The following is a 23,024-nucleotide window of genomic DNA, read 5'->3' as shown; positions in this document are numbered from 1 at the left end:
ACTTTAAAAAAAAATAAGAGTCTTACCTAGACTGATAATTCTCAGAGAATTACCCTGCTGTTGTCCTTCTCTAAGAATTAAGATTAAAGCTGTTTTGGGCAGTATCACTAATGATAAATTTATATTATCCTCAAAGTTTAAAAGTTGGGAGATCATTGACCATGTGGTCTACATTTGCCTCACACTTTTCTAGCTCTTACCTGACTGCTTTGTCCAAGTCCAATTCATGTCTCATGTTAGAAAAAGGAATCATAGGATTTCAGGGCAGCATGGCTCTAAGAGATGATCAAAATATTTTTCTTTCCCTGATGCACCCACTTGCTCTTCCTTCATTTGTACTCCCCGTCATTTAAAACTAAAAAAATTCTTGCAGAGGGATGAATTGAATGGAATCAAAAAGCCTCAGCTATCACTTGTATTATATATCTAATATTGCCTTAATAATTGTGAGATCCGTCTAAATTGTCACACAATACTATGCATTCATTCACAAAGGGCATATTAATTTGTTTTTGCCTAAGAATAGCTTAATTATGAAATATAATGTTCTCTTAGCTTCCCTCTGTGCCATACATAACCCACTGGACATTTAGATGTTAAATGGAGATTATTTTTTCCTCTCCTACCAACTGTACCAAATATTGAGAATTGACTCTGCTGTGTTTTACAACCTGGAAATCATGACTGAAATGTAGACTTGGTTTCGTTTTGTCTTGATGTGCAGAATGGGCTGTCTCCGCTTCACATGGCTGCACAGGGGGACCATGTGGAATGTGTGAAGCACCTGTTACAGCACAAGGCACCTGTTGATGATGTCACCCTAGACTACCTGACGGCCCTCCATGTTGCTGCACACTGTGGCCACTACCGTGTGACCAAACTCCTTCTGGACAAGAGAGCTAATCCAAACGCCAGAGCCCTGGTAAACCTGGCCTAGTCCACATTAACAGAAAATATAGATTGAGACAATATACCATAGTGGTTGACCATTGGCACATGGGCGAATCATGGTTACAGATATATAGTTAATTCTACCAAGTTTGTTACCTCCCACAAGTGGCCTGCCTACTTCATGCCTTCACAGTTTGCTATAAATGATGGTGGGGAAGGATAGATTTAGGAAAACACTAAGGTAACATTTCCACAACTAGCAAGCTGCTGATAGATATGAAACCTCTGGAGTGATAAGCAATTTTGAATGGAAAATAGAAGTTGAAAATAGGAATCATAAAATAAATTCTAAATGCCTCTATGAAGAGTCAGTAAAAGATTGAAAAAGTTGAATATTATTAATCTCTATTTGGAAAAAAAGAAGGTTTTAAAGTGGTGAATAGATTGGCCATGTAAGATAGTGTAAAATGTAAGCCTGCAAAGAGTTCATTTAGAGAATTTCCTTATTGACTTCATTCCCTAAACACAGTGTAATGGAAAAATGATGCTTAGCATTTTATTGCTTCAGGAAGCATTTTATAGAAACTATTCCAGGAATTGCTGAAGAAAAAACTAAATGAGGTTGTCCTTAGAACAGCTTCTGTATTTCCCAAGGTCTAATATTGAATAAATCTCCCTGCTTCACTTATGCTTTAACAATAATCATTGGAAATATTAGGCATGTACTAATTTATGCTCTTATTTCCTAATTCACAAACTGAAAGCATTCCTTTTATCCTATACATTTACATGGTTTATGCTGGTTAAATTAGTCTTCAGACAATATTTAAAATGGGAGAATGCCATAAGAATTATTAAACTTTTAGGGTTATGTACAATTATGTGAGGATACTTATTTTCTCATAAGAAGCGAAATACTCATTTTCAATTGGGTAGTGGTCAATAAGCTTATAAAACATTACAGTCTTATATAATTAAAATCATTTAAGTGCTACACATACATTAGGCTATTTATGTCTGGCTTTACTACGAAGCTCATAAATGGGAAATGACTTAACAAACACTGTGAAGTGTAATAAGTCATTAGGTTAGGTAAGACAATATGCTGTCGTGAGAACGGCTAGTGTAGAAAAATACTGACTGATGATCAGTCCCCACTGGGACAAGCAAAATAACTAACTGGCAGAAAAGGTATAACTATTCTATACGTAGGGATCATTGTTCAAATAAAAATGATACTTATACGTAAGGATTATGCATGGGACTAGTTAACAAATTTAACTTCTAAAGCATCCTTGCCCGTCGAGTTTTCCTTCTTTGCAGAGTAGGCCCATGTAGTTTCTTCTACTTCTGTTTTGCTCTATAACCGCACAAAAGGAATGACATACAGGCCCACCACATAGAAGCCAGGGTCAGTGCCCACAGGAACACACCACCACTTTCCTTTCCAAATCCCAGCACCTACAGCATCAGAAGAAGTGGTAACGTTATGTGACGATGTAACACTATTGCCTGCAGTGTGCCAGCATGGAGTTGTGTGAAGATCATTCCTGCATGTTTTCAACTAACTTGATTGTCTTTTGCACAGAATGGTTTTACTCCACTGCACATTGCCTGCAAGAAAAACCGCATCAAAGTCATGGAACTGCTGGTGAAATATGGGGCTTCAATCCAAGCTATAACAGAGGTAGAAAAATGTTTCAGCTTGTCACGAAACATTCCTTCGCTTACTCCTCCTTCCCCTTCCTGTCGCCCATCTTTTGTCCTCTTCATTCAAGCCTTATTTATCTGAAGAAGTCCCCAAAGCCCACCTCTCCACGGGTGCAGAGGAGTAAAACTACTGTTGCTTTGTTTCGCAGTCTGGCCTCACACCAATACATGTGGCTGCCTTCATGGGCCACTTGAACATTGTCCTCCTTCTGCTGCAGAACGGAGCCTCTCCAGATGTCACTAACATTGTGAGTATGGCTGGGGTCAGAATAACCACAGGAAGAAAGAGCGAGAGGAAGAGAGAGGATGGCTGTGTGTAGGGATGTTTGTGTGTACATCAGCAAAGCAAGTAGCTGAGCTTTGAGGAGAACCTCCGTGATCCCAGGTTACCGAAACACTCACTAGAACTTTGCTGAGAAGAAATGTGTTAGGGAAATAAAATGGGAGCTGGGGAAGCTTTTTCAGCTTCCTGGTGCAGACGGATTAAACCTGCATCTTCAATACATTTATTAAAACAAGATACATTTCAAAAGCTCCTTGGAACGTGAATGAAAGATTGGTTGAAGTAAAATCTGAAGGACTCATTCCAGTTTGAGTGAATTGCGTTCCAGGTAATTTTGAATAAGATGCCAAGTCAGTAACAAGATAAGTCATACCAAATGGTTAATGAGACATAGATCCATAGGAGGGATTTTTATTTGATACCAGATCCTTCCCTCTTCAATAACATGGAGTTTTCATTTTCTGACCTTTCTTTGATTTTTCATTTTGATTTGATTCTGTTGGCTAGAGTGGAGTCCTCTCTTCCTTGAAATAATTTAACCATTGCAACTTTTTTGTATATCTTGAAATGAATGTTAGTCTCCAGACAACTTTTATTCTGCCCATAACTACTGGATATCCTAGAATTCTTTTACCTAATTCAAATTAGGATTTTTACTTCCAACTTCCTTATTATTTGTTTCATTTTTCTTGGAGTCTGCCCCTTTAAACTTTGGTCATTTAATGCAAATTTTCTCCTTACTCTGCACAAGATGTAGTCATGTATTTGAAGCTCAACAGGGACCACTGCAACACTGAGATTTTTTAAAGTATGCAGTAGAAATAATTCTACCCAAACATTAGTGCTTATTATTGAGTCATGTTTTCAAAAGCAGTTGATTGACTATTGTTAAATTTTGGTATATCATTCCATTTGAGTTGTGAAACAGAATGTTCAATTTCACTTTTCATTTGTAGTCCCTCTCACATTCTCTTTCTTTGAATTTTACACACTGTTTATGTGCTAAAGTCTCTGATGCATGGACAAAATCCATGTGAAATAAATTTATCTGGCTTAAATATTATTTAATACTCTATATTATTCACAATTGGAGCATAAAACCATTAAATATTTGAAATGTAGTCTATGTTTGTTTCCCTAATTATAGCTTATGGGTCATAAAGTAATAATATTATACACTAATCTTTAATTACTCCATTAAGGATAATTTCAATACATGCCAATTTGAGTTGAATTTCTAGTTACTTCTTAGAACTTAGAAGAAATCATCATCATCCTTTTTCTGTGCAGAGATGATAACCACCTCTTTTTTAAATTGAGAGCTGTATGAGTCACTAACTTTCAAGAAAAGTATCCTATGTACTTTCCCACCATACTGTATTTTCCTTATTTGTATTTCATTGCCTTCAGGATCAAGGAACAATGGTGATACTGTGTTAAATTATGTTATCATATTATAATGGTAACATATATAACTATGTTCTATGATACTTTATTTTGTTTTATCATCTCATTTGTCTATTACACATTATTCCCCTTCAGTCCTCTCAAAACAGATACTTGAGAGGCACTTGCTAATGTAATCCTCTCCTCAAGATATTTCCTACTTATTTTTTGTTTGTTCATTTTTATTTTTGTATTATATATCCTTCAGGGAGCGGATACCATGTTGATACATAGGGTTGCCAGATAAAATACAGGACTCCCAGTTAAATTTGAATTTCACATAAATGACAATTTTTTTTTTAGTATAAGTATGTACTGTGCAAAAGTTGAAACACATTTATACTAAAATAATTCTTCATTGTTTGTCTGGAGTTTAAATTTAACTGGTCATCCTATATTTTTGTTTGTCAAATCTGACAATCCTACATTTAGAGGAATTTAATTTCTTTAGCTGTGGGATGCCTGTGAAATCGTGAATTCTCAGGATATGAGGCTATAGCTACTAGATCTAAAACTCTGTGCAGGTTGTTTAAGAAACCGTGTGAACACTTACTGCCTGCTTGCTGTGTCAGAGTTGGTCATTTCCTGACCCTAAAGTACCCCACCCTCGGAGCCTTTGTGTGTTGCCTGAAATCATGTTGCATTTTTGAATGCAATGTTGTCTGTTGTGCTTTGATGCTTTCCAACTGATGCAGCCAAAGTGGAAGTCAATGTAGCTGTCGGCAAAATCAGTTTTAACAACTGAGAAGAGGGGCATGAAATTGAGTACCTGCTTTGGACATGAGCATACCCATTCTCTTGCCAGTCGTGTTTTTGTCTCAAAATTCACTCCAAGCGTGAGATGTACCAATAACTCAGTCATGTGCAGTTATTATTACTGGAAAGCTTCCTTTACGAAAAGCTCATAAATATACGTCAAAACAGACAGCTGAACTACCAGTAGTAATACATCCATAATCCGAAGTATTCATTGACAACCATGGGGATAGAAAAGTAAACACTTTGGGGGCTGTCTAGGATACAATATGAGGTATTACCAAGTTTTCTCATATAAAAATCAATGGATTCATGGCTAAGTTCACACTTCATATTATGTTTAAAATTTCTTCCAACACTTAAGTGAATAAGCTTAACATAAAAATATTTTATATTTTATAATATATCTTTCATTTTTATTTAAACTTATATATAAACAAGGGTAATATAAATATAAAAGGGTAAGGGTAATTTATAATAAAAATCAATTACCCTGGAGTCATTTAATAAGATTGAACGAGAACTCATTCTAAGTATATAATAAGAATTTTGGGAACCTTAAGATCAGTAATGGAAGCATATTACATTCTGAAAACCCCTTATTGATAAAGTGTGGCTTGTAAACAAAACTTACAAATCTATCATTAAGTAGGTACTTATGATACCTCTTTGACTTGACTTCTTATAAGGAAATTTATTTTTGTTTTTATTTCTAGTAAAATTGCTATCCTTTTATAAGACTTAGAAATAGAGCAAGGATTTGAGGGCTTTTTGTTGTTGTTGAATAGTTAGACCTTAACTTGATCTATTTAGAGATAGGTTTTAAGTGACACAGAACAAAAGTTAGAAATAGTGCAATAGTTGTGCAATAGTTGAAACACATTTATACTAAAATAATCTTGCCATACACCTCAAATTTTAAGATAGATATTGCTATTCCAATAATGTGATTTTATAAGCTAACACACTCCAGATACATTTACTTTGCAAAAGTCAAAACATGTCATCATTAAACAAGGCCATTAGAGGCTAAATGAGTTATCAACCAAAAAAAGAAAAAATATTAGAGTAGATGTCCAGTTTAATGCTTTCAAAATCAAATCATTTGAAATTTTTCATAACTTCCTAAGGAATGGTTCTCAGATATTAGGAAAAAATGAACTGTGAGCTATGTATCAAACTTGGGTTGTACAAGAAATAAGAAGAAATTATTCACTAGAATTTGTCAGAAGTATCCAATTACCACAACCAACTTAAGATTTTTTTTAGCTTACTTGGAAAGGTTTACTGTACTTGAATGAAATCAGCTTTATTTTCTAGAATAGTTGTGGTGACTAGAGGTAATCATTTCTGTTCGTGTCTTGTTTTTTTATAACTGTAGAATTGTTTAGAAGAATGAACCCTTACCTGAACCAGAACTACATGGGTTTTAAAAAATAGGTTGATTAAAATGAAAACAAAAACCTTTTCTCTTACAGGCAGTAATTAACCGTCTTCTCAATGACAAAATTTCTTTCATCTAACCATCATCCTTCATGCTACAGTTTAAGCTACCATTTCCTGATCAGTGTGCTGTATCTTGATGTGGCATGAAGATACTTGAAAAATGACCTGATGCCCAGTGCTGCCCACCTCAACAGATGACACTGTTAACAGATGCTTTACTCATCTCTTGGTAGTTCTTTCAAATAACTGTCTATAATTAAATATGCTCATTAATCATAAGGGGACATCCTGGGCAAACCAAATTTCTTATGTAAACAGACATTGTCTAGCCTATAACACAAAGACAAACCCAATGTAAAATAGTTTATTTCAGAAGTAAATTTTGAATTCTGAAAAGGAATGACTTATGTCTGGTACAAATGACATGATTTTTTTTGCACTGTGTTGACCTGATCTTTCACATCTGGAGTTTCTCCTTAAAATAAGATCAAGTTGTAATTACATAGTCAAATATGACAATGACAGATTTTAGGTTTGAAGGATAGAAGTCAACTTCAAATCACCTAAAGCAATTTAAGTTATGCCAGATTGACTATGAAGTTAAACCTGAGGGTATACTCGATGTCTGGGGTAAGTTCACTTGTTTGTCACAGACTGAAAAAAATGAAATAAATATTTGTTTTATCCCTATGAAGATGGAGGATACAAAATTGTATTCTTCCAGACTAAATATGAAATAATTATGCCTTTTCATAGATTTCCTAACCTTTGGATTGACTGCCGAATTTCACAAAAAGGCACATTTTTATCCTTTACTGTACAGAGCTGTGGGTTTACATATGACTCAATGATCTTTGTTTCCTGGCAGCGTGGGGAGACAGCATTGCACATGGCAGCCCGGGCAGGGCAGGTCGAAGTGGTCCGATGCCTACTGAGAAATGGTGCCCTTGTTGATGCCAGAGCCAGGGTAGGTGCTGGTGCTCGGGGTTCTCTCCTCTTGTGTGCATGAGTTCTATCTTAAGAGAGAATGCTATTCTTCATTTCCTTGATTTAGAAATGCCATGGACTTTAAGTGAAAGCATCAATTCAATAGTTTTTCAAGCAGAGAAGGAAATGGTATAGTAAATATACTCAATAGAATGCAGCCCAATTTCATAAACTGACATTTGAAATATATATATATAATTTAGGACCTAAGAAATGTGTCATTGACTAACCTAATCATTTTTAACCTATGAAAATATTTTTACATATATTTTTCTTTTCATGAATTAAACAAAATTACCTATATTATAGATACAATGATTATTAAAATTTATTTCATACCTTAAAGCCAATCAAATTTCCACAGACATTACTTACTTGTTACTTAAGGACAATTGTACTCAAAGTTTGAATGTTACCTATTTTATTTTCTTCCTTTCTATAATGAGTTCTATTTTTCTTCTTTGACTTTACGTAGTTGGACATTCTGCTCTTCCACTATTCCAAAATAGAAGAATTTTGGCCCTAAGGATTCCTTGACTGGATTCTCTTGTTTCTAATTGGCTTCTAATCCCTTCACAGACTGATTTTTCCTTCCTTTTCTTTTAAATTCACTTTCCAATTGCTTTTTTCACCTTCTTCCTCTAACACTGAATGCACTAGTAATTTTTATCAACATACTATATCTTCAGTTTCCTTTTCCATGTCATTCCATTAACTTTTACACTAGCATCTTTGGGATTCTCATCGACTATTTGTACACTTTCCTTCAATATTTGATGTACCAAAGCTAGAACTCAGTTCACCTGAATTGTGCCATCATGACTCCCTTTTGGAAATGGCACTATATTGGAATGAAAGCATCTGGCTAGAGTCCTGCCCATTGTCATTTCAGGCAAGTCATTGCACTTCTAGGTTTTTATCATTAAAATATAAAGGTTAGACTTAGAAACCTTGAAGCTTCTTTCAAGACTTTCTTAACATTCTCTGACTCCACGAATTTAATAGCATTTTTTCCACAGACCTTCATGAAAAATCCAGTGAAACATGGGCAGCTTTGGCCTTAGTCTTGTCCTTTTGGATTTTATCTGCCTTTTTATCCATTGTGTGAGTAGTGTAATTTATGTTCTTTGGTAATCATCATTGGTATTTTATGTTCTTATATGTTTAGAGTTTTTGTTATTCAAACTGTATGCTTCCCAGCCTTGGCATTTTTCTTGTTTCTCCCCTACCCCAAGACAATTTTTTAAGAGCAGTTTTAGGTTCATAGCAAATTGAGAGGAAGTTACAGAGATTTCCCCTATATGCCCTGATCCTACATGTGAATAGGCTCCTGAGTTACCAATTTTCTCCACTAGAGTGGTACATGTGTTGCAATTGATGAACACACATTGACATATCATAATCCCCCAGCATCCATAGTTTACATTAGGGTTTATTCTTGGTGTTTCACATTCTGCAGGTTTGGACAAATGTATATTGACATGTATCCATCCTTATTATGCAGACTAGCTTTACTGCCCTAAAAAATTTCTGTGCTCTGCCTGTTTTCATTTCCTTTCAAGATTACCTGGCATTCAGCTATTAAAAAAAAGTTATCAATCAATGTACTCTGAGTATCATGATCTTCACTATTGTGATAATATTTCTGATAAATATTTGTAATCTATATTGAATAATAAAAGGATTTCCTGTTTATCTCTCAAAATAAAACTATTTAATATTTGTCCATATTCAAATTATAATTTATTTTTAGTGGAAATTTGCTTATTTTCATGTATCTTTGTCAATTTATGTTACCAATTTAACCTGTTATTATTGCCTTATGCTTTTTTGGACACCATCTGAAACCCCTTCCTCCAATCCGTTGGCTACAGACTCTTTACTTTGAAATGTTATAACATTTATGTATTTTTAATTTTTTCCGCACAAATTCGATCAATTCTATTGTTTTGGTATTTTTTGAGAGAGAGAGCGTGTGTGAGTGGGGAGGGGCAGAGGGAGAAGGAGAGAGGGAATCTTAAGCAGGCTCTATGTGGGGCTCCATCTCACAACCCTGAGATCATGACCAGTGCCAAAATCAAAAGTTGGACACTTAACTGAGTGAGCCACCCAGACACCCCCAATTCTATCATTTTAATTCTCTTTTGCAACTACATTTAGTGTCATGGTCTACGTATGTAAATAAATGTCTTTAATTTTTTTATTCCTCCTTATTTAAATATCAAAATTCATGATCCTGTGATTTTTCAGCTCTACCACCCATCCTAAGCTGCAACTAAAATTCCTTCCCTATATTATCTCTCTGGCTCTGGACAGGAGAAACTACCATAGCCTTATAGAGCCTTGCTACTGAAAAGTCATTATGTCGGACATCACCTGGGGATCTTGTCAAAATGCAGATTGAACTCTAAGATCTGGGGAGAGGCCCAAACTCTGCATTTCAAACAAACTAATAGGCAATGCCCATGTTTCTGATCCTGGGATTATACTGAGCAGCAAGAAGCTAAGGTTTTCCTTTTCAAATGTTCTATTTTAAGTTTTACTTTCACTATGAATTTCTTTTCTTTTTTTCTTTCTTTCTTTCTTTTTTTGTTAGCCCTTTAGGTTTGACTGGAAATCTTTTGATTTAATTAACCTTTTCACAGTGGTCTATACTTCATAAAGCATTTTAACACAAATTATCTTATTTAACACACAGAACAATATGTGTTTTAGGGTGGCTTTGGGTCCTGAAATCCAAAATTGTGCTGTCTTGCCTGATGTCATGAGTTAGAAAGAGTAAGAAAAGGGTTCTTACCTTGGTTCTGTATCTTTCTCCTAGCTTTTTTCTGCTGACATTATTATCTCCATTTCGGATGTAAAGAGAGCCCTTATCTCTCCTATCTAAACAAACAACAGGATTCTAAATTAGTCACATTTCCACCTGAGCTGATCACTATGGTCAGGATATAGTATCAAGCCTAGGTTCCATGCTCTTTCATGTGGTTCATTCATGAAGTGTGGTGAGATGATTGGCAGCCCCTCCAGAGCCACATATAGTGTGAGATGCCCTCTTTTCCCAAAGCAGGAAGGGCTCTTCCCAGAAAAAGGTTATAGGAGATATTGAACAGAAAAATAAAAATCTATCTTTTCTGTTTCACCTCCTGGTTTCTCAGCACATATACTCACATGCACACACTTCTGAAAATTCTCTCTCTTAACCTAATACATTGCTCTATAATTCACTCCCTCCCAGAGGGGAGATGGTCAACAATTATACTTGGTTACTACACTAAACTCCAAGGGTGAGATCTCTGGATAGTCTGTAAGTCTGTATTCTTAATCAGGTTTAGAAATAATATCTCATGGTTGTATAACCATGGTGCTATTCCCAATATATAATGAAATAAAAAAATCATTTACTATAACATTGTCTCTCATTTTAAAAGTGCGAGCTGGATATTCTTCTAAGTCAAGAACATAAGGCATATTTTTCTGGACAGACTAGAAAGCAGGGACTGCAATGGCATAAGTTTGTTGGTCAGTCAGTGTGCTTGCCCTCAGACCCTGCTCTCACAAAGGTCCTTCCTTGACCAGTATCCTCCATGGATATGACTGAGAGAACCACTGGGGCCTCCCCATCAGGGAGCTCTCTTATTTGAGGTGCCCATGTTCTGTTGGCACAATATGGGGGTGCTGGCATTTGCTTTCAGAGATTGAGCAGTCACGGAGGCCCTAGACTTAAACTCACTTGAAACATAATTCACCTTAATGCTTGAGTTAGCTACCAGTCAATTTTGGTTCATGGGAATCTTGTTAGTTAGAAACTAATAGCAGAAATTTTATCAAATATTTGAACCTTATCCCAGCCATTGCTATTTGTCTTTTGGTAAAGTAGTTGGGGCTCAGCAGGTCTTCCTAATTTTGGAAGACTGTAGCTTGTGGTAGTAAGGCAGAGCTCATATCTTCCTGGTCCAGGCTGTCTCACAGTCAGTGACACTTTATGATGAGGGAATTATTGTCCTGTATATTTGGAAGAGGCTTAGAAGATCAAGCTAACTCCCTCTTGTTGAAGCCCTTTCCATGAATATTATTTTCTGCACTTTCCCAATTTTTTGGCTTGAATTTAACTTTAGTTTGGAGCAGCAAATTCAACTTTTGCAGTTCAACAGGGAAATAATTACCCAAACCTTAAAAAAAATTTCATAACCTAGTTACGAATGGAAGGACTTTCTAACCAAACTTGTTTGTTCTTTCCTTTTTCGCTTTCAGAGAGAACTATACCAAAAGATGAAGAAAGTAGACAAGACAGTTTATTTCTTTAAAAAAATTAAAAACCCAAACAAACAAAATCAAGTACTTTAATAATCTGAGGTCTAAGAACCAAGGGACAAGAGTTGATAATTTAACCAAATACTTGGCTGCTACCAACTCTGGATGAAGGTGTCCTTATTGCCCCAGCTCTCCTACCTTTTAGATTATGTCACTTGCAATGCCCACCTCTATCAAATTGTGCTGGGCAGAAGTATAAGAAGGGAAACCCAGAAACAGCAGATGTTCATGATAACCATTTTCAAGTTTTTCGGTTCTTTTATTGTTGTTTTGCTCTCCCATTTATCCTTGTAACTTAATATTCCCTATTTGGCTCTTCTTCTCCTCCACTGTATTTCAGAAGACAGTTCTATCTTCTAAAGTGTTGTCAATTTCCTTTCCTATTGAGAGTCACCTCATTCAGTAGGTTTTCTCAGTGGCCAACTGACTGTGTCTATTTCTATAGTATGTGTAGGCCAATGAATGTCTGTGGAATCCAATGCCTGAATTCAAGTCCTGTTTTAATAACCTGGTGACCTCAAACAATCCTGGAGAACCACTTTAATTCCTCTTAACCTGTTTTCTAGAAAATGGTCTAATACATTTTATGACTTCCTCTCGGATCTTTTGTAAGAATAGGATCAAGTATGCATCATACATGAAGGAAGTTTATAAATTGCATTTTTAAAAAAAGATTCCAATTCTATTGCTAAAACACTTGTATTATTGTTTTTTATTATTTACTTCTCACCACCCTGAAATTCATACAATGCTATTTCATCTCCTCCTGTAGCTCCCTCTGAATACTTTTTTTTCCTTATACTTTAACATACTACATTTATTTGAAAAGCTCTTTCCCACTTTATCTTTTTTTCCCATTCATTCATAGCTTAGGAAGCTAACCCAGCTTTTCCTTCCTCACTTTGATTATAACATGCCCTTGAACACATTGTAAAGACATACCTTTTTTTCATTACTAAGGTTATGCTCACTTTTCTTTTTATAAAAGAATGGTTTATCCTAATTCTCTTAACACTGAAATGAAAACATTTTCCTGACTATACATTAGGGTCACATGATTTCTTGAGCCTCTTCCAACATATCCTCCCTATTCCTCGTACCAGCTATGTCTTCTTCTCTGTGTTTCTAAATGAAAGCACTTGGCAAGTACTCATTTGCTTCTTGCATTTCATGTTGAAGTCCTGGATGCAAGTCCCAGAACCATCTGCAATGTTTCCTGGAACAACATTTTAAAAAAAATCAGATTATAACATCTTCTTTATCTGCAGTCTCTCTTTGAAGGAAATGACCAGCATTTCTATACTTGGCTTGTTTGAGTGGAGTAAGAACAGTTTTCCCAGCATCCCTCATTCTTTTCCTCTTGACATAGTTCCCAGAATAAATACTGTCTCTTGGTGAAAGCTTTTGGATGAGAATCTAGGTCTTAGTACTTCTGGACTAGATTTCTTTCTTATTCAGAACCACACACTAGTTTGTATTTAAGCGTAAGTAAGAGCTGAGGCCTTAATGAGTTGAGAAACATGTTGTTGTGCCCAGGAAACAGTGACCAAGTTCATGGAAATACATACTACTAAAAAAAATATAAGAAAGATTTTGTGACCAAACAGGTCACCTCCATAACAAAATATGAAATAAATCATGGTCAGAGTAGTAATAATTTCCTTTTGGATAGGACTTCCTAGAGATGCCAAGAAGACATCAGGAAACACCTGAGTGAAATATTTTATCAGTGAAGTTTGGCTTGTTCTGGCACTAATCTTTTACTTGGCTTGAGTTGTAGGAGGAACAGACACCTTTGCACATTGCCTCTCGCCTGGGTAAGACAGAAATTGTCCAGCTGCTTCTACAACATATGGCTCATCCAGATGCAGCCACGACAAATGGGTACACACCACTGCACATATCTGCCAGGGAAGGCCAGGTTGATGTGGCATCAGTCCTCTTGGAAGCAGGAGCAGCCCACTCCTTAGCTACCAAGGTAAGGGGGATGGCTCCATGACAGCATGGACTAAGTGGGATCCTGAGTCAGGATTTCCCAGTGCTACTGTACAAGAAGGGAAGATCTTCTGTAGGCCTCTGACTTACCTCTTTCTATTTGAATATTTTAGATTCATTTCCGAAATCATCAAAGGGGATTGTGAAATTCCATATAATATCTTCAATAAAGAGTGCTAGATTCCATTCTTCTAAATAGTATCGTTTCTAATACAAGTATCTAGTGCTTTAACTAAGATTATTTCCATAGAGTAAAGGCTACTTTCTCTTCTTTCTCCATTAAAATATCTATAATATATTCTGAAGGGGAAAAAATAGAAGATTCCCAAATATATTGAAATAGTATTACTAATAAAGAAAAGAAAATCGCATTAAATTGGCAATACTATATTTGTTAAGAGTGTTAGTACTATCTAGAAATTCACTTAATTGCATTTTTTCCAGCTGTCATTCCCATTCTGCTCTCTAATCTTTATCAGCTATATTCTTGCCTGGTTATTTACAGTGCCTTAAGAGAGCTGGGCTGGACAATCACTTTATTAGTTGTATATTCTTTGTATACACCAGCCTGAAAGTTTCATGCTAGGGTAGAATAATTTTTTTCCCACTTGATATATTCTATTTGAAATTCACTATTTGGATATGACTTAGAATAAGACATGAACACACTCAGTTAATCAGAGAAAAAGAAATTGGATGGGTACAGAAGAGTAGAAAAATGAGACACGCTTAAAGCCCACAGCAAGTGTATTGTTTGCAAGGCGAAATAATTCCCACAAATCAACAGTGATTCATATTATTTAAAAGACATTTTCAATGTTCTCATAACAAATAGGCATAAATACTACATTGGAGGGAGAAGCATGAACTAAAATAGTGTTGTGGCATCTGTCCTCCTAGAGGTAGGAGCAGCCTGCTAGCCATTATGACTTAATCTGGTGGCTTGAGGCTATAAAACATGTTTTAATGTAAGAAATAGATAATTATTCAAATGATGAAATCTGAAGAGTTGAAAGGATTTTAAAAGTCATTAAAAAAAAAAAACAGAAGCTAATCAACAAACATTATAGTAATAACAAGAACAACCCAAGAGACACTGGGTGATTGTCTCATCAGATGAAGGTGACAAATTCATATCTGTAAAATACAGGAATAGAGAATAAAACAGTGCCTTGCAAAAATTTTTAGGATTTAAAAGATCTATCTAAAACAATAGTAAAATAGGGTGGTTAAATAGAAGGAACTATTAAACTGAGCAGTTCAATAGTAGAATTCACTAGGGTTCTGATGAATAGTTGACTCATCATCATTATAACTATTTGAGTGTTTATAAATATCAAAGGGTAAATGAAATCCTGATGAGATTAACATAGGGGAAGGAGGAAGATGTGTGACTCAAGAGATGCTTTCCAACCTCTATTTTGTGATTCCACAGTAAAGATTCTATGTAGTTTTGTCTAATAATAGGTTCCAAATTTACAAAGGGGCTGGATCTCTATTCCAGCAGGACTTTAAGGACAAGGCATTTATTTTTCTTCCTTTACCATGTGGTTGTTTCTTAAAGAATTCTTCCTCTTCCTGACTGTCACCCCAATCATTGTGTACTTTGAGCAGAGATAGAACATTAACAATAAATGTTGGCTGCAGCGGACTAATGCAAGAGGAGGAAATACTTCCTATATTTGTCCCACATTTGGAGACAGTGAAAGAATCACTCTTCTCCAAGGACTTATTAGTACCAAATGTTCAAAAGGAAGTGAAAAGAAAAATAACATCTTAATTAAACATAATTTGTGTGGTGACACTGTGAAAGGGCAATATTGTTTCTTGGGAGATATTCTGTGTTGTGATAAAGACTTCAGGGGTCCCAAGGATAAACCATACCTTAGACCACCGACTCCAGGCACATTTGCTTTGTTGTTACAAGCCCTGGTCAGCTTTGGAACTCTCATACTTTCACTTTCGTGCCAGAAGAGCATGTGGTTAGACTGTCTGGCCAAGAGGATGGATTTGAGATCATGATGTAGGAACTGTGCCATCCTTGAGATCTGAGTCCAGGGACTTGGCTGTTTTTGTAACATGCTGCTAATTACAGAGAATGGCATTACTTAGGCACACAGGACATTGAATCTGTACATGTTAACATGGATAACAGAGCATTCTTTTTAAAAAAGTTTTAGACTTTGGTGTGTTTAAAAGTCTGATGTTAATCAGCTCAACATTATGCCAGAAGTAGAGTGTATTTTACAAAAGGAATTGATCTTTTTTATACAGTGTGGGTCTTCTGGGAATGGGGATAACAGGATGGGAGGTGGTTTTTAATAGTGAGCATTTTTTTCTCTGTTGACCATTTATCTAGCTATTTCTGTAGAAAATACAAATCAACTGAATCACAATAATTTTTTACCAATGGCTGCTGAAATATACTAAAATTTAAAGGTAGAAATTTAGAATTCAGGTATTATAAAATGTGTAGAAAGAAAGAGAAGGATTGGAGAGAAGGCAGCTCCTGTCTCCATCCTATTAATTTTAGGGGCAAGAAAAAGACAAGCTCTCCCCATCTCTACACCCAATCACTAATCAGAGCCTTTTGAGGGAGAGTAGTGGCTTTTATAAATCTCAAACCTATAAAGTTAAATAGCAGTTTCAAGTCCTTAATATACAATTTGTTTTGTTCAGGCTATCAAGTCAAACTCTTACATGTTAAGTTTCCTTCTCTATTGTAGTCCTTGTTCATGACTAACAGATTTAATGCTTCTAGTATTTTTCCCAAACATAGAGACTCAACATAGTTTGCTTAATATGTTAACAAATGAAAAAAGATTTTGTTAGGAACCACAAAAACAAATATTACATTTTACTCTGTTCTTCACATTTTCAGAAGGGTTTTACTCCCCTGCATGTAGCAGCCAAGTATGGAAGCCTGGATGTGGCAAAACTTCTCCTGCAACGCCGTGCTGCCGCAGATTCTGCAGGGAAGGTAAAGCGTTTTTCTAATACATGAGAGTTACGTAACACTTTAGTCAGGTTGGAAGCTTTGAAGATCTGTACTTCAAGATATTTTTCTCACTCTTCTGGAAGGAATATGAAAGCAACTGATGAAACTATGCCAATAGACACGATGGGGATATCTGTCCGTGACCTGTCCACATACACACTAATTTAGAAGGCATTCAGAGCTGTGCCTCAAGTGTATGTTCCTGTCACAACAGGGCCCAGAACTTCTCTAAATTTAGAAGCATCCTTGCAATGTCAATTCTTGCATAGCATTTTAGACTTTTATTTATAGTGGATATCAAGATAACCTGTGCTAACTTAAGCTCCACCAAACATTTTCAGTTTTAGCTAAGCTTCTAATATGAAAATCATTAGGTATTCATTTGATTCTGCATTGACCGTATTAATTAATTAACATGGACTTAATCTATATCAGTCTCCATGCATTTTGGTAGCTCAGGGCAGCTCACACTAATTCATTAATGCTGAATTTAAACACACCCTTTACAGAATGGCCTTACCCCGCTCCATGTTGCTGCTCATTATGACAACCAGAAGGTGGCACTGCTGCTACTGGAGAAGGGTGCTTCCCCTCATGCCACTGCTAAGGTGAGGACCGCAGAAAAGGATTTACAGATAGAGGGTATAACTAGTAATCTGACTGCAAATGAGAATTTTTTTTATTGTTTTTAAATTTTAATTTCAGTAGAGTTAACGTACAGTTTTTTTAAAAAAAGATTTTATTTATTTATTCATGAGAGACACAGAGAGAGAGAGGCAGAGGGAGAAGCAGGCTCCATGCAGGGAACCTGATGCGGAACTCGATCCCGGGTCTTCAGATCACATCCTGGGCCAAAAGCAGGCGCTAAACCACTGAGCCACCCAGGCATCCCCTAATGTACAGTTTTATATTAGTTTCAGGTATATGATATAGTGATTCAGCTCTTCCATACATCATCACCCTGTGCTCATCATGACAAGTGCGCTTCTTAATTTCTATCACCTATTTCAACCATCCTCCCCCCTCCACCAGCGTTACCATCAGTTTGTTCCTTATAGTTAAGAATCTGTTTCTTGGTTTGTTTTTTTTCTTCTGCTTTTTTTCCTTTGCTCATTTATTTTTTTTCTTAAATTCCATGTATGAGTGAAATCATATAGTATTTGTCTTTCTCTGACTGATTTCACAAAGTATTATACTCTCTAGCTCCTTCTATGTTGTTGCAGGGAATTGTTTTTAAACACATGGTATGGTGTAACTGCAAGTAGTCCTAGTGATAGTGGCTTTTGGTATTGACTTTTTTTTTTTTTTATTTCTACCAGTTACTTCCACAAAGCCTTTTAAGATTTTTTAAAAGTCAGCATTGATTAATGGGCTGTGCCTACAAACCAGCAGAGATGACTCTTATTACCAACATTCAGTGTTTTAGAGACTAAAGTTTTAAATTTTAAGGAATGAAAATAAAGGCAGGGGCAGCCCGGGTGGCTCAAAGGTTTGGTGCCGCCTTCAGCCTGGGGCCGGATTCCGGAGCCCTGGGATCGAGTCCCATGTCGGGCTCCCTGCATGGAGCCTACTTCTCCCTCTGGCTGTGTCTCTGCCTCTCTGTCTCTCTCTGTGTGTCTCTCATGAATAAATAAATAAAATCTTAAAAAAAAAAAAAAAAGAAAAGAAAGGCAGGATAGGTTTTACCTTTTCCCCCATAACCAGAATGTTAAAACATAACCTTTTCTTCACTTGTTCTTTTAGACCTCAATTTTTTCATTGTGGTATATGAAAGACTCTTTGTTTCTTTTTTCTTTAAGTATTTCATCTATGTTAACTACAATATACATCCGTTTAAGTTCCTAGGAATTCCTTTTTGATGTGTATGTATCACCAATTTCTGAAACAGTGTCAAGTAAGACTTGGACCTATGGACAGAGCATTTCTCACCATTTGAGGTGCCCCTTTATTACACTGAACATATACATGAAGCTCATATAATACATAAAGTAATCATTGCATTTTTCATTAACTCATTCAGCAAACATATATTGAGAATATACCAGGATTCATTTAAAAAGTACTTAGTGTGTTAGGAAAATATTCATGCTATGTTAGATGACATAATAAAACAGCACAACTACCATTTATTTACCAATACTGTGCCTACCACTTTACATGCAATATCTCATTTAATCTCATAATAATGCTGTGAGATTGGTATCATAAATTTCTATTTTATAGATAAAGAAGTGAGATTTGAATAGGTTAATATGTTTATCCAAAGTCATATGACTGATAAGTGATAAAGCTAAGATTTAACCTCCAGCAATTTGACTTTAGAATTAGTACTCTTTTTTTTTTATTTAGTTTTTTTTAGTAATCTCTACACCCAATGTAGGGCTTGAGCTCATAACCCTGAGATCAAGAGTTAATGCTCTTCTGACTGAGGCAGCAAGGTGCCCCTAGAACTAGCGCTCTTACCCACTAAGTCCACTGTGTCCCAAAGTAGTAGAGAGAGGATTATTCTACTTCTATTACATAAATATGTACATGTACCCAAGTATCTATTTAAATTACACATATACATATAAAATAAAATGGGATATTCAATATAAAAATTATACTCTGTATAATACCATATATTTTGTAAATAAATATATTATAAATATGCATAACTTTATACACATACTACATACACATCTACATATATGCATTTATATATACATTTCAATTGGTATAAATATATACTAACAATAAAATATTTAAACTATCAAAGAGGGGGGCAAATATTTATAATTATGCATATCATTCTATCCCTTTATATCCTTCTCTCAATAGTCTCATTAATTCTGCATTTATTTGAGGTTTTCCTCCCTATTAGATGATAAATTGCTTGAGGATAGTAATCATGTCATATTCATTTACATATCCCTGAATTATCTCATACAGTATTATGTGGATTCTCAATAAATTTAAATGAAATAATGGAGACTAAGCAACTATTTCAATGGAATAAAAAAAATACCTCCTCATACAACATGCCAGTATTTTTTTCATTAACTCTCCAAGCTGGCCATTCTCAACATAGATATGAAAGAGTTCATCAATACTCAATAACACTTTATTTGAAGTCTTACTATTTATAAAGAAAGGGTTGTAGTAAAACTTCATTCTCCTCCCACAAGGGGTTTTCAATCTACTTGGGAGAGAAGACCTAAATTATAAAATAATCTATATGGTTTTCCCAAAAAGACAAACCTAGCCATGATCACTAGCCTCTCCAGTGTCTGGTTCTTACTCTTAGGTATACACATAGAGTCCATAAGACCAGATTGAGCAATTCTCTACTATGTCCAGAGTAGACTGGTGGTCAGGAGGCTCCTCTAGTGTCTTCCACTCATCTGCCCCAGCCTGTGATAAGCATGAGTCTTTCCATGCTGGGACCACTCCAAGAGGCTTCCAGTTGGTTGATTATCCCTATCTCTGCTTTTTGACTCTCTATTCACTGCAACCACCTAACCCAACCACAGACGAAATCCCTTAAACTCTAGAATCTGTTTGCTTTCAACCAGAGCCTGGAAGCTTTTATTAGTTTTCACTGGATTTTTTTTTTTTTGTTCCAAGAATTTTTGCTCTATGTGGAATAGGAGGGCTATTTAGATCTTATAGTTTGACTGCTGGACAGCCAACTCTCTTATATAAGAGATCATCTTTTAAATGATCTCTTATGTTATTTCGATAAAACCTCCTGTCCTCTTCCACATAAGTCTCTGACATCTTTTTTTATTTTTTATTTTTTTATTTTTTTAAAATTTTTTTAAAGATTTTATTTATTTATTCATGAAAGACAGAGGGAGAGGCAGAGACACAGGCAGAGGGAGAAGCAGGCTCCACGCAGGGAGCCCGATGTGGGACTTGATCCCGGGACTCCAGGATCACACCCTGGGCTGAAGGCAGGTGCTAAACCGCTGAGCCACCCAGGGATCCCAAGTCTCTGACTTCTTAACGTTGTTAGACTTACTCTGATAATTCACCTAACTTTTGTAGAGCCCATGTACAGGAATGGGGGACATTTGAACTGAAAAAAACACTATGGCAAAAAAAAAAAAAAAAAAAAAAAAGATGCTAAACTTACAGGGTCTGCAAAGATTTAAGTATCCTTTAATCTTAATAGAACCATGGTCCAAGTGCAGTGTTCCAGAACACCTGGGAGCATCTTGAACGTATGATCAGATCATGAGCAGGCTCCTAAGGAGAGCTGCCAAATTTCCTCAGCAGCTTAAAGAGAAGTATCATTTATCTGAACTGACAGATGCTTAGTTTTCTTTGGAGAAATGGGGGCAGAGTAGTTAGATAAGGTAGGACTGTTGATGATCAAGATTTGATGATGGCATATAAAGACATTTAAATTCTCAAAACCCCTTCTAATTTTTGGTAACTTCTGCAGTTAGACTTCAGGAAATGACCTAACCTAAAATTACCTCTTATGATAGATTCATAAGAAGCAATGGATCATTTTGCAGTCTTTACCTTCATTGTATCACAGTTAATGGCAAAGCTACTGTTTTTAATTTCTTTTACATATTTTTCATAGAAAATTCTAGCAGACCTGAAATAGAAAAGGAAAGGAAACAATATAAGTTCCAGACTAACATTTTTTCTAGAGGTCTGTTTGCTTACTTGCTTACTTGTTTTTTCTTTTAACTAAGTATAGGGTTTAAAGTTTGGCTCTAGTAAGCAAAGTATGAATTCCTCTGGTCCTATCCACAAACTGCCACATAAAACTAGTAGCCTCATATTTCTACTTTTGAGCTTTCTCCACTAGCAGGCAGCCCCTTAAAGACAGGGATTGTGTATCATCCACCTTTGTATTCCCATACCTAGCACACTGCCTGGCACATGCTGGCAACTTACTAAATAACTATTGAGTGAGTAAAAAGTATAATCCAGCGAGAAGCATAATAACAGAAATGTTCTGAAAAGATCATGGAAAGAATTCCATTTTATTCTATGCTACTAAAACTGTACCTGAAATATAGCATTCAGTTCCAGGTCACACAATTCAAGAGCAATATTGGCAAACTAGAATCAGTCTAGAACAGGTCATCCTTAATGGAGAGATCTATAAATGGGACTTATATCAGGAATAGTTGAAGGACTTGGAAAGTTTAACCTGGAAAAGAAGACTGAAGGGAAATATTAAACCATCTCCAGGTATTTGAAGGATAGTTATGTAGAAGAGGAACCTGGTTTATCTGTGGTGTTCTGCAGGAAAGACTCAATGTTGTAAGAAGGAAATGTTAAGCTTTGGGACTTTGTGTCTATACCTGTCTTACTGTAGGATGGGTGCCCTGTGATATTGGCTGTAAAGATTTGGGTATTGTTGGATGGGAACTTGTAATGAGTAAGAATTTGAATTTACTATAAACTCACTTTTTAACTTTTCTGTTCATTAGAGATTCTTATTTCCTTCATATATATATATATATATATATGTATGTTACATATATATGTCATATATATGTATATATATATATACATACATACACACATACACATTAGGGCAAGTGTTAAGCTTATAAAGTATATTTGTTTTATTTTATTCTATTTTTTACAGAATGGCTATACTCCTTTACATATTGCTGCCAAGAAGAATCAAATGCAGATAGCTTCCACACTCCTGAACTATGGAGCAGAGACTAACATTGTAACAAAACAGGGAGTGACCCCACTCCACCTGGCCTCACAGGAGGGGCACACAGATATGGTCACCTTGCTTCTGGATAAGGGAGCCAATATCCACATGTCAACTAAGGTATTGTTTTTAGCCAAGGGTCTCTTAGATTAATGTAAGCAGAAACCAATCAAAGAAAACTTGGAACAAAAAGAGGGGATGTATTAAAAGGAAACAGAGATGACTTATAGAATTCAAGGATAATAACAGTTGAGCCTTATAAGGAAAAAACCACAAGGAAGCAAGAAGCAGGCTCTTTGCCTGTATGGCTGCATTTTTGAATTTTGACTTTTCCTGCAAGTTAGTTTTATTTACCTCTCTCTGCATCTCTGTTTTCTCTGTTTCTCTGTGTGTATGACCAAAGTGGTGACCCTATAGCTCCCAAGAGTTGATATCACTGCAGTTCAAGCAGTGAGTCCAGATTGCCATAGTACCTGCTGGTCTTAATTCCAAATTTCAGACGGAGAAATGGAGAGTGAGAGAGA

General features: G+C 35.8%; 1 protein-coding gene across 31 annotated transcripts in view; it reads left to right on the top strand.

Annotated features, from left to right (window-relative positions):
• The window catches only part of ANK2 (ankyrin 2), a 654,899-nt gene that overhangs the window by 535,887 nt on the left and 95,988 nt on the right, over positions 1 to 23,024 (top strand). For 26 of the 31 annotated variants that reach the window (XM_055342391.1, XM_055342396.1, XM_055342411.1 and 23 more), the window contains 8 exons: positions 725 to 922; positions 2,480 to 2,578; positions 2,751 to 2,849; positions 7,401 to 7,499; positions 13,611 to 13,808; positions 16,707 to 16,805; positions 17,333 to 17,431; positions 22,423 to 22,620. In XM_055342391.1, the coding sequence (XP_055198366.1) occupies positions 725 to 922; positions 2,480 to 2,578; positions 2,751 to 2,849; positions 7,401 to 7,499; positions 13,611 to 13,808; positions 16,707 to 16,805; positions 17,333 to 17,431; positions 22,423 to 22,620 (1,089 nt within the window). The remainder of the gene's footprint in view (positions 1 to 724; positions 923 to 2,479; positions 2,579 to 2,750; positions 2,850 to 7,400; positions 7,500 to 13,610; positions 13,809 to 16,706; positions 16,806 to 17,332; positions 17,432 to 22,422; positions 22,621 to 23,024) is intronic. The other 5 variants (XM_055342416.1, XM_055342406.1, XM_055342405.1 and 2 more) reach the window with 2 other exon arrangements.

Source organism: Nyctereutes procyonoides, unplaced genomic scaffold (assembly GCF_905146905.1).
Source record: "Nyctereutes procyonoides isolate TBG_1078 unplaced genomic scaffold, NYPRO_anot_genome, whole genome shotgun sequence".
Classification (NCBI taxonomy): Eukaryota; Metazoa; Chordata; class Mammalia; order Carnivora; family Canidae; genus Nyctereutes; species Nyctereutes procyonoides.
This window is presented reverse-complemented; position numbering and strand designations above follow the sequence as displayed.